We start from the raw sequence: 11,594 nt of genomic DNA, 5'->3' as shown, positions 1-11,594 counted from the left end.
TTCTTCTGTCAAACAAACTAGGATTTATTTTTAGAATTAATATTTTGTTTCTAAGTGGAATTGACAATTTAGTAGCCTGTTTTGTTTGTTCTATTTTGAAACTTAAACACTTTGTTTGCAATATTTGCCTTTATTTATCTGAAAAAGTCTCATGTTTCTTAAGTACATCTACCCTGTTGAACTTATTATGGGAAATAAATATTTAAATCAAAACAAGCTGCTGATTATTTCACATTTTACTTGTGAGCAACGGCACATTTAAATCTTACAAATATAGTTATTTGGCTTATATCGTGATATATATCGTTATCGCCTGAAATGAAAAAAACATATCGTGATATGAAAAAATCTCATATCGCCCAGCTCTAGTTAACAGGTTGAATAGGTTTGATTTATAAACAGCACAGGACAGCTTCATCTTAACTAGAGACAAGTCAGTGTTTTCTAAATTTTGAGGAAAATAAAAAGAATGAAAAGCAGCTGTACAGAAAACAAACGTCTGATGTAATTAAAGAAGCCACATTACATATTAACTGGAGAAGGTTTTTACACAGGTTTTGGTACAATATACAGCATCAGAATAGAAGTGAAACTCTTATTTGACTGAGCAATCAATTGCCAGTCAAGAAAAAATGAATCAATTCTTTTGATTTCGCTTCTCCAGTGTAAGAAAAGCTTTCTCTTGATTTTGGTTTTACATTATTCCAAAAACAGATTCTGAACTCCAATTTAGACCGGAGGAATTTAAACATGTTTTTCTTCCAGTTTATTGACAAAGGCAACAGTCCAGCTCTAAATAATAAGTCTTTTTTTTTATTTCACTTTGACTTCATCATTTCTGGGAGGTGTAGTAGTAAATGGAAGAAGTGGAGAAAAACAGAACTTCTGGCACCTTGTTCCTGAACACCAAACAGCAGTGATGACATATCCAAGTCCAACACTGATGTGGTCCTGTGCTGTACATCACAATAATGTGACATTTATTATCAGTGGGGAAAAATTGCACTGTGTGTGTGTTAGAGAGAAATGGTGCTGCAAACTCTGGCATCTGTTTTATGTGTACTTCAAATTCAATGTATTTGTATATTTTCCAATGTTTGCATGAAGCATTTTGAACACATATAAGTACTTTTCTGTGTATATGTGCCACCTGGATATCAATGCCTGTCCACTTCAGGGGATCTACGTGGGTACACAGGTAATCCAATTTGATCTTTTACTTCACACATCTGCACTTGGCTGAGAATAACCTTTAGAAAACTTAAGCTTTAAGACTTTTCCAGCATCACATTTAGCTTTATTCATTTTCCATAAGAAGTCAAACTAGCAAAATAAAATAAATTCAACCAAGTTTAACAATATGTGATATGGAATAGTCTTTCTTATTATGTGAATGTCAATCACAACACAAAACTCAGAAACAACTGGAGATGTCACAATGCTTTATTATAATGCTTTTAATATTTTCTTCCCGTTTACTTCTTGCACTGGTAAAGTATGTTGACCCTGAGAATGTCGATGTCAGACATGCCAACATTCTGGCCGATGGGAACGTTGGGATTGGGGATGGGAGTTAATGTTTCTGACTGTGGAGTAATTCCGAAGGCAGTCCTATAATTAGGAAGAATTGCAAGAGGCGATTAAACAGAATTTGTTTCTGTGCAACACAATTACACTTAAGATTGTGTTTTTGTTCAGGCTTACCTTCCATAGTGCATGACAGAGGAGTAATCATATCTAGTGTTGAGATTATCGGTGTCCATCTTTTCAAAATTGTTGAAATAATCTGTGGAAAAAAGACAAATAAATTAAAAAGACCAAGCAACAGAACAGTCTTATTTCAATTAGTCATCATTGAGGCTTTGAGATTTTTACCTTTTATGATGTTTGGCCAGTTGACTCTGATGTACTGGTCGCGGTCGCTTCGAGTGTGTTCATGGTAGAAACCAAGTGCATGCAGCAACTCATGCTGGATGATACCATGCTGGACGCAGCCAAACCTCTGCAGTGACACCACCTGCTTGTCTCCAATACGACCCAGCAAAGAGAAACAGCTAAAAATGTAAACAGTATAAGAAGCCAGAGATGATCGTCAGAGGAAGACAGTTGACATTAGTCTGATGTTTAACATGTATCGAGTGAAAGTTTGACCAAATCTGACCTGATAGTTAAATGAAACTGTTCCCAACTTTACAAAATCTCCTTTACACAAATTATTTAAATGAACATACTTAAGAAAATAAATTATTTACTGTTTGTTTTTTTCACTTTACACTGCATATGCAGTCATTTTCAGTGATTTCCATGCAGTGTATTTTGTTTCAAGTAGTGCTGTAGTAAATAACTTACCCATATTTTGGTTCAATACTTAGGTACGCGCTCTCTGTTGTGCGTGGAATGAAGCGAACACAGGTTGCTGTTTCAAAGCCCTTCATGGCATCTAAAATGGTCTTCTTCTCAACATTATCTACAGTTGTGAATAACTTAATCAGTGACATAAGTGTTTCACTAGATGAATGTTAATGTGCTGTAACATGCACCACAGTTAAACCCACCATATTTATCACTTAGAACGTAAGGGACGTCAACAGTCCCAGATGTGTGAGACTTTGGCCATCGACAGGAGTATTGCTTATTTGTGCACTTCATAGCATTTCTGGTTCTTGGAATAAGTATGTCTCCTTCCACCAGAAAATCTGTAGATCCTATTGAAATAAATGATAGAATGACTTTTCAACATAGTGCTGTTTTTCTCTAAAAAGTAAGTTACTTTACTCAACATTGTAATATAATGACTGAATACTTACCATTGTTCATTCTGAGGATGGTTGTGGTAATGTCCTCCCCAGAGATCTCTATGAATGCAAGAAAATCAGAAGTCATACAGCTTTGTTGTTACAATGAGAAAAGTGACAATGTGACACAGTTAGTTATACAGAGCTGCAAAGAACCCAGATTTGTTCACTTACCATTCTGACCAGCATAATCCTGTGAACAGAAGATAGAAACAAATTTCACTTGTATTGTAATTAATGTTGTTGTATTTAATGTGTTGAATGCTACGTTACAGATAAAGATAGGCACCAATGTTATGGGAGATGTATCATGTGGTAAATGCAGTATTAATAAGCAATTCTACTTTTTAATGAATAATTACATGGTCATGATGAGCATTACAGAGGCCCAGAAGCAGCAGCAGAAGAAGAGAAACTGTTGTTGTCAGGTCCATTTTGGTCCAAAGATGCCGATCATCAAGTTGTCACTTCAGGAACTTCACTTGTCTTCCAACGAAGTGATGCTAAAACCCAGTCAGGTGTGAGCTTATATGCAAGGTGTCCAGGTGTGTCTGTGTACAGAGATTAATGGTAGGGGTTCAGAAGGCTTTGCCTTAGACACACAGCTGCCCTGTCCAGCATTTCCCACTGTTTCCACACTGATAATTTTATTCTGGGGGGATTATAGTGACCACAGGCTGGTGTCGACTTGCTTAGCATAAGGCTTTTTTAACCAGCAGGAGATTGTCTTGGGAAAATACAGCCCAAGGTTTATGGGATTGTCCCTGCCCCAAAGCCTTATCTGAAAAATGACAAATATAACAGTGGATTCATGCAATGTAAACACTTTGAAGGCGCTGCCTTAAGTTTTTTAAACTATTAATAACTGGCTGCAAACAGGCTGGGGTATGTGTGTTTAGAAAAAGAGCTATTAGTAGAGCGTCTGTGAGTCCGGTAATGTCAAGACTTTGTACTTGTTCACCACCTTCAGCAGAAGTTGAATTGCATTTTGATCTCAATCTTCTTTTGCAGCAATAATATATTCCAGAGAATAATTTCTAATAATAAATTTATGACACTTACACCCCTGTTTTGATCAATGTTTTCGTAAGTTTTAAGAACAGTAATTACACATCAGTTTGACTAAAATGTGCGCTTTTTTGACAGATTCGTTACTGTTAATGGGAATGTAGAACTGTGAAAAGTGCATTGTTTATGCTGCAGAGGGAGAGATATACTGGACATGAATGCTTAGTAACATCAGCCGTGGGAGGTTGAGCTCTATGAAAACATATATATTTGTCTTGTAGGCAGCAAAGTGGTGCAATGTTAAGCATTGCAGCCTCCCGGCAAAAAGATCCTGTGTTTACATCTGTTGGCTTTGCTGGGCCTTTCTTTGTGTTCTCACTTACATGTGCCTAAATGCCAGGTATTAAGAGTTCCTCCCATAGTTGAAAGGCATGCATGTTATGTCACCTGGTGATTCCTGTCCCAAACGGTCATGGCAGATATCCATGTTAATCCTGGTAAAAGGGATTTTTTTGTTTGCACTCTCACCAGCGCTCTTGCTCATATGGGGTCATGTGATTGTTGGGGTTTTCTCTTTTTTCTCTTTATTTTTGTTGGGTCTTTACCTTACAATATAAAGCGGCCAATGTTTTTGTGATTTAGCGCAATATAAATATAGTTGAATTGAGTTGAATTGATTTTAAAAAGGCTATGGCTGAGAATATCAGTGGGAATGGTTGTCTGTCATTCTGTGTTAGCCCTGTGAGAAGTGATCTGTCCAGAGTATACTCCACCTTTTGGCCTGTGACAGCCATCATGCCCCAATTGAGAAAGCAGTTAAGACAATGCATGGATGAGTATTTATTTGCTGGTTCAGGTTCTTCTATTTACACTTCAAGAAAAATCTTGGTTATACCATCTTCTAATATCGCTATTTTTTAGATTAATTGTATGAATTTTGAGTAAAGGCAATCAAGTGTAATTTTGAAATAAAAACCATGATTATTACTTGATTTCTGTTTGCTGAGGAAACAGAAATCAGATGATTATTGCTTTAGTTTGGAGCTGTATTGCTGTAACCACCTACGATGCAGTTTTTTTCCTTCCACACAGAACACCCTATTTATGCCCAAAGAGCAGCTCATTTTACTGCTGGTATCAGAACAAAGTTCCTTTTTGTTTTAACCCCCTATGAGGTCGATCACTAATAACTTAAGTGCTACATATTCCGTCAGTCCATTTCATAATAAAATGCACATTTGCTTTTTTATTTTATTCTGGCTGTAACTGGTTGTTGTGTTAAAATGTGTTGTTTCAAATCATATTATTTCTTCAATTACTCGCTATAATTTCCTGTATTCATTAATCAAGCTCTTCTGGCACAACAGTGATTATCTCATGAAGTCTGGGCCTTGTTTATCAGACTACAATGAGCAAAAAACTATTTTCTAAAACCTCAGAATGCAGAAATTAATTGTTTAGCGTGAGAGTATTCACATTTATTAAATCCTCACTAATAGATCATCATCCTCCAGACTGTTGTTTACAGGAAAGAAGTCTAGCTGTCTAGCTTTCTAGCACCGTAAACAGTTTCAGGGTCTGATTTTGCATGACAGGACTGGCGCTTTTGAAGAGATTTCATCACGGCAACCTTTAAATGACGTGGTCCTCTGCTGTACATCACAATAATGTGGCATTTATTATCAGTGGGGTAAAATTACACTGTGTGTGTGTGTGTGTGTGTGTGTGTGTGTGTGTGTGTGTGTGTGTGTGTGTGTGTGTGTGTGTGTGTGTGTGTGTGTGTGTGTGTGTGTGTGTGTTAGAGAGAAATAGTGCTACAAACTCGCGAACTCCATGTACTTCGAATTTAGTGTATTTTTATATTTTACAATGTTTGAATGAAGCATTTGAACATGTGTGTCTCGGTGTGTATGTGCCGGCTGCATGCCTGTGCCTGTCCACTTTGGAGGATCCGTGTGGGTGCACAGGTAATCCAATTTGAGTTTTGGAGTCAGAGCACAGCACGAGTAATGTTCAATGATGTATGACCCATCCATTCGGTTGAGCTTTATTTCTAATGCTTTGCAACTGCAAGAAGAGGTAGATCTCATTCAGCTGCATGTCAGCCTAGTGGAGCCCACAAAAAAATCTGCTTTTCTTTCTTTCTTTTTACACATCTGCAGTTTTCTTAGGTGGAGAATAACCTTCAGAAAACCCAAAGCTGTAAATTCTTTCCAGCATCATATTTAGCTTTATTTTATTTCTCGGTGGCATAGTTTTTGACATGTTATTTTTATGTTACTTTGCACTAATTAGCATTAGCATTTTTTAAACAAGGTTTTATAAGAGAAATTTTGAGTGCGCACCCCCCCCACCCCAACTGATGACCATCATGGTAAAACTGAAACTTCAAAATGTTATTTCACAAATCATCACAATTTTCTTTTCTTTTTTTTTTTATCTCCATTCATGTATGAATAAAATTTTTATATGAATGTAAAAATTCCGCTCATATTCTCTTTCACATTTGGCAAGATGTGTACAAATATGCCATTACACATTTTTAGAAGATAACTATTGTTGAATTATTGCTGAAATATGAAGTTTCATTTAGCAATTGATGTGTACAGAAAACACTGTCAATCTTGTGTGGAAATAAAATTTAGAATTTTGCCAAACTGACCATGTGATTTCAGACAAAAGTAGCCGTTTCAACTCCCCAAACCAGCTTCCTAATATTCAATGATTGTAATTTTGAATTGATATGGAATATTGTTTCACCTTCCATTAAAAGTAAAAATACCAAAATAAAATAAATGGATATGGATAATGTTTGAAAATATGGTTGAAGTGATATGAAATAACCTTTCTTATTATGTGAATGGTAATCACAACACACAACTCTGAAAATATTCTAGAAGTCACAATGCTTTATTATAATGCTTTTAATATTTTCATCCTGTGTACTTCTTGCACTGGTAAAGTATGTTGACCCTGAGAATGTCGATGTCAGACACGCCAACAATCTGGCCGATGGGAACGTTGGGATTGGGGATGGGAGTTAATGTTTCTGACTGTGGAGTAATTCCGAAGGCAGTCCTATAATTAGGAAGAATTGCAAGAGGCGATTAAACAGAATTTGTTTCTGTGCAACACAATTACACTTAGTACATTTGACTTGAGATTGTGTTTTTGTTCAGGCTTACCTTCCATAGTGCATGACAGAGGAGTAATCATATTTAGTGTTGAGATTGTAAGAGTCCCTCTTATATAAGTCAATGTAATAATCTGTAGAAGAAACGCCAATAAGTTGAAAAGATTAAGCAATGAATCCGATTTCAATTAATCATCATTTGAGATTTTTACATTTTATGATGTTTTGCCAGTTGACTCTGATGTACTGGTCGCGGTCGCTTCGAGTGTGTTCATGGTAGAAACCAAGTGCATGCAGCAACTCATGCTGGGTGATGCCATGCTGGACGCAGCCAAACCTCTGCAGTGACACCACCTGCATGTCTCCAATACGACCCAGCAAAGAGAAACAGCTAAAAATGCAAACAGTAAACGAAAGCAGAGAAAATAATGTATAGAAGGCAGTGAAATTTGTCTTATCATCCAGTCTGTGAATGTTTCTTTACTGTTAGCTAATGATAAGGAACATTCTAACAGACAACATGGTTGCTGTAGTACTTGGAAAAATTAAAGCGTTATAGTTTATAATTTGCAGTACTTTTAGACAAAATATATTTATTTACATGTGACTGAAACCACAATATTCCTATCTTCAACCAGATAGTATAACTTTGACCTTCAATCAAATAGTAGTGCAGTAAATAACTTACCCATATCTTGGTTCAACAGTTAGGTATGCCCCCTCCGCTGTGCGTGGAATGAAACAAACACAGGTTGCTGTTTCAAAGCCCTTCATGGCCTCTAAAATGGTCTTCTTCTCACTCTCACCATCATCTACAGTTGTGAATAACTTAATCAGTGACGTAAGTGTTTCACTGGATAAATGATGTTAATGTGCTGTGACATGCATCACAGTTAAACCCACCATATTTATCACTTAGAACGAAAGGGATGTCAACATTCCCAGATGTGGGAATCAACAGGCTATTCCATCAACAGGAATAGTTTTTATTTGGGCATTTCATGGTATTTCTGTTTTTCAGGAGGAGTATATCTCCTTCCACCAGAAACTCTCTCGATCCTATAAAAATACATGAAAGAATGACTTTTTAGGCAATTGACAAAATAAGAAAGCGCTGTTTTTCTCCAATATAATGATTGGATACTCACCATTGTTCGTCCTGAGGATGGTTGTGGTAATGTCCTCCCCAGAGATCTCTATGAATGCAAGAAAAGAAGTCATACAGCCTTGTTTTTACAATGAGAAATGTGACGCAGTTAGTTATACGGAGCTACAACGAGGCAAAACCAGATTTGGTCACTTACCCTTGTGACCAGCATGAGCCTGTGAAAATAATACAGAAAAAAATATAGATTTGTATATAGTTGTTTATAATGTTGTGTTACAGATAACGATAGGCACCAATGTTATGGGTGATGCGACATCCATTAAAAACAGCATTTACAAGCAGGTTTAGTTTTTAGTTAGGATTTCTTTACATGGTCATGATGAGGCCCAGAAGCAGCAGCAGAAGAGAAACTCTTGTTGTAAAGTCCATGTTGGTCTTGATGTGCCAGTGGTGAAGGTGTCAATTGAGAGACTTCACTTGTCTTCCAATGAAGTGATGCTAAAACCCAGTCAGGGTGAGCTTATATGCAAGGTGTCCAGGTGTGTCTGTGTACAGAGATTAGTGGTAGGGGTTCAAAGGGCTTTGCCTTAGACACACAACTGATTAGTGTGCCCTGTGTAGCTTTGCCCACTGTTTCCACACTGATAATCTCATTCTTAACTTATGCTATAAACATTCAGTGTAAAGAGTTTTCTGGCACTGCTTTCAAGTCGTAGTTTTTAAACCATTTACACACCTGAGAACTAAAGGCTGATGTATGTGTGTTTAAAATGGTAGTGTTGTTGTGAATCAGTTGATTTTCTGCTTCTTCAGTTGGTGCGTATAGAGAAAAACACTTGTAGGTTTATGCTGCTCTGTTATATGTACTGTTCTACCTCCGGTAGTGTTTTCAGAATTTTTGTATCAAAAGGTAAGGTACATATTGGAGTGTGATTCATTGTACAGCCCATCCAAGTAGTGTGTCGCAGGCAGCAGGATTTATTAAAATTCTAACATTTTATTTTTTTTTATGTTACTAGCAGCTAATTTTTTTGTTTTTGTATATGATTAAAAAATGTAAAATAACAAACTCGTGTGCAAAATGTTCAAACTGAAACTGAAAACTTTAGATCATAAACCAAAACAATGGTTCTCGCCGTACATTTTTTAGAATCAGCATATTTTTAATAATAAAAATATTATTGGATAAATCTGATTTATATACAGCACAAGACAGCCTTCATCTTAACTAGAGACAAGTCAGTGTTTTCTAAAATTGGGAGAAAATAAAAAGAATGAAATACAGCTATACAGAAAACAAATGTCTGATGCAAATAAAGAAGACAATACCTGGAGAGGGTTGCAGTTGTATAAACTTTATATGGGTTTTGGTACAATATACAGCATCAGAATAGAAGTGAAACTCTTATTTGACTGAGCAATCAATTGCCAGTCAAGAAAAAATTAATCAATTCTCTTGATTTTGCTTCTCCAGTGTATGAAAAGCGTTCTCTTGATTTATATTTTATATTATTCCAAAACAGATTCTGAACTCCAATTTAGACCGGAGGAAATTAAAATGAGTTTTTTTTTTCTTCAATTTTATTGACAAAGGTAATAGTCCATGGATGCAGCCCTACATAATAGCTCGAATATGTTTTTTATTTCACTTTGACTTCATCATTTCTGGGAGGTGTAGTAGTAAATGGAAGAAGTGGAGAAAAAGAGAACTTCTGGCACCTTGTTCCTGAACACCAAACAGCAGTGATGACATATCCAATTCCAACACTGATGTGGTCCTGTGCTGTACATCACAATAATGCGATCAGTGGGGAAAAATTACACTGTGTGTATGTTAGAGAGAAATGGTGCTGCAAACTCTGGCATCTGCTTATGTGTACTTCAAATTCAACGTATTTGTAAGAGAACTTCTGGGACCTTGTTCCTGAACACCACACAGCAGTGATGACATAGCCTAGCCCTTCTCTGCTCTATAGTACATCCGAGTCTCTTCCTCTGATACTATGTGGGCAGCCAAGGACAACAGTCAATGAGCAATATCAATTTATGTAATAGACTATTAAACAGTGCGCTTAACATTTAGACTTGCTACACTGGTGTTCAGTGGGAGTGTGTGCCAGGAAGTCCTCTGCCATGATAATAGCCCTCTGAAATGAAACATGTTAGCCCGCTCTGCTGGCTCTTACTCACTCTTGCTTCTCCTCCTACAGTCGGTTCCCTGACCCCAACACAGGTGCCCTGCTTACTCTTCTTCCTTTCACCTTTTGCTCTGAATACCACTGGATGTCAAAATAACAATTAACTGTTTTATATACTGCATTCATGTCGAGCATCACCTGTGAACCCTCTCAGCATGTATTGTTGCATGCAAGTGTTGAAATATCTAATTCATTCTTCAGTTGTTTTCTCACTGGCTGGTTAATTTCATGTCTGACATGCAGCTGATGTTTTGTTTTGTTTTGGGGTTTTTTTTTGGGGGGGGGGGGGGGGGGGGGTGGTTACAACCCAAAGATTTTATAGAAGTAGCTTTCCGCTTGCTTTCCTCTGTCTCCTTTCTTGCCCTCTCCTTGTTCCTAATACTAGAGTCAATCTGTGATGGTAAACATCGTGTTCATAATAATTGACATTCAGACAAACAGGAACAATTACATCGAATATGAACACTGTCTTAATTGGTGTGCATTTCCAGTCCTGTAAGAGTCATGTGAAAAGTAAATTAAATCAGATGTCATTGCAGATTGATTAAGCCACAATCTAGTTGCACAGTCCATTCGGAGAATAACTGCGTCTGATGGATGACATGTCAAGTGCTTTATGAGGCACATTTGAAACTGATAATCTTAAAGGTCTAGGAGAAGTAGCAGCAAAATAAAAAGAAAGAAATTTTTTGTTTTTGGTCAGGCGGTTTTAACATAACCGTGTCTGGTGCGTGTCTAATGGAAAGAGCCAATACTCTAGCAAATTTAAAATGAAATTCACAAGATGTGTTCAGCTGGCGAAACTTAATGGGATTGTGGACTTTTTTGGAGGAAAACAAACACATCACTGTCTTTATTGGTACCAGTTATAGTGTGGTACGTGCCTTGCTCAGGGGCACATCGAAACTGATTACGAGCGAGAGAAAAGTGTGACTCATCCAGTCTGCCCACCCACGTTTTCCCAGCACGCCTAGAACTGATGATGTTAGAGAAGTAGTTGCGATCCCATTTCCCTTCCTTCAGGCAAAAGTTGCTGAGATAAACCCTTTCTGTTAGCACTTCTGTGTAGATACTGTAATGCAATCATTTTGAACTTTTAGAACATTAATGAAATAATTTAAAACATCTCAACCCCAGCGTGGAGAAACACATGCTTCATAGATTTAACAGTTGAGATTTAGCTCTTCACAATGTTCTGTAGGTTTCTGCAGTGCAGTGATGATGTTACCCTGTAGTTTGTTTTGTTTTTTCCTATAATGTTTTTGGTTTCTAATCTTACAGTATACAATGCTTTGAGATGAATGCTAGTGTGATTTGGCTTTCACTGTCATATACGTAATTGTACACTGTTT

General features: G+C 37.0%; 2 protein-coding genes and 1 pseudogene across 7 annotated transcripts in view; 1 reads left to right on the top strand and 2 right to left on the bottom strand.

Moving 5' to 3' along the window:
* Positions 1–11,594, top strand: part of mdga2a (MAM domain containing glycosylphosphatidylinositol anchor 2a) — a 205,908-nt gene that overhangs the window by 52,508 nt on the left and 141,806 nt on the right. The window lies entirely within an intron of this gene.
* Positions 1,439–3,229, bottom strand: LOC102797062 (low choriolytic enzyme-like). Of its 3 annotated transcripts, XM_087852575.1 has the most exons (8): positions 3,158–3,229; positions 2,970–2,988; positions 2,808–2,855; positions 2,556–2,705; positions 2,350–2,467; positions 1,876–2,054; positions 1,705–1,786; positions 1,439–1,611 (listed from the first exon to the last, which is right to left on the bottom strand). In XM_087852575.1, exons 1-8 carry the CDS (start codon positions 3,227–3,229, stop codon positions 1,476–1,478), a joined length of 804 nt encoding a protein of 267 aa, XP_087708701.1. In that variant the 3' UTR covers positions 1,439–1,475. The 3 variants fall into 3 exon arrangements, with proteins under 3 accessions (XP_087708701.1, XP_087708702.1, XP_087708700.1); XM_087852576.1 differs by lacking the exon at positions 2,970–2,988 and having other exon boundaries at positions 2,808–2,853; XM_087852574.1 differs by lacking the exon at positions 2,970–2,988 and having other exon boundaries at positions 2,808–2,894; positions 3,166–3,229.
* LOC102792761 (low choriolytic enzyme-like) lies at positions 6,737–8,473 on the bottom strand (annotated as a pseudogene).

The sequence above is a fragment of the Neolamprologus brichardi genome, chromosome 15, assembly GCF_056152115.1.
Source record: "Neolamprologus brichardi isolate AB-2024 chromosome 15, ASM5615211v1, whole genome shotgun sequence".
Classification (NCBI taxonomy): Eukaryota; Metazoa; Chordata; class Actinopteri; order Cichliformes; family Cichlidae; genus Neolamprologus; species Neolamprologus brichardi.
This window is presented reverse-complemented; position numbering and strand designations above follow the sequence as displayed.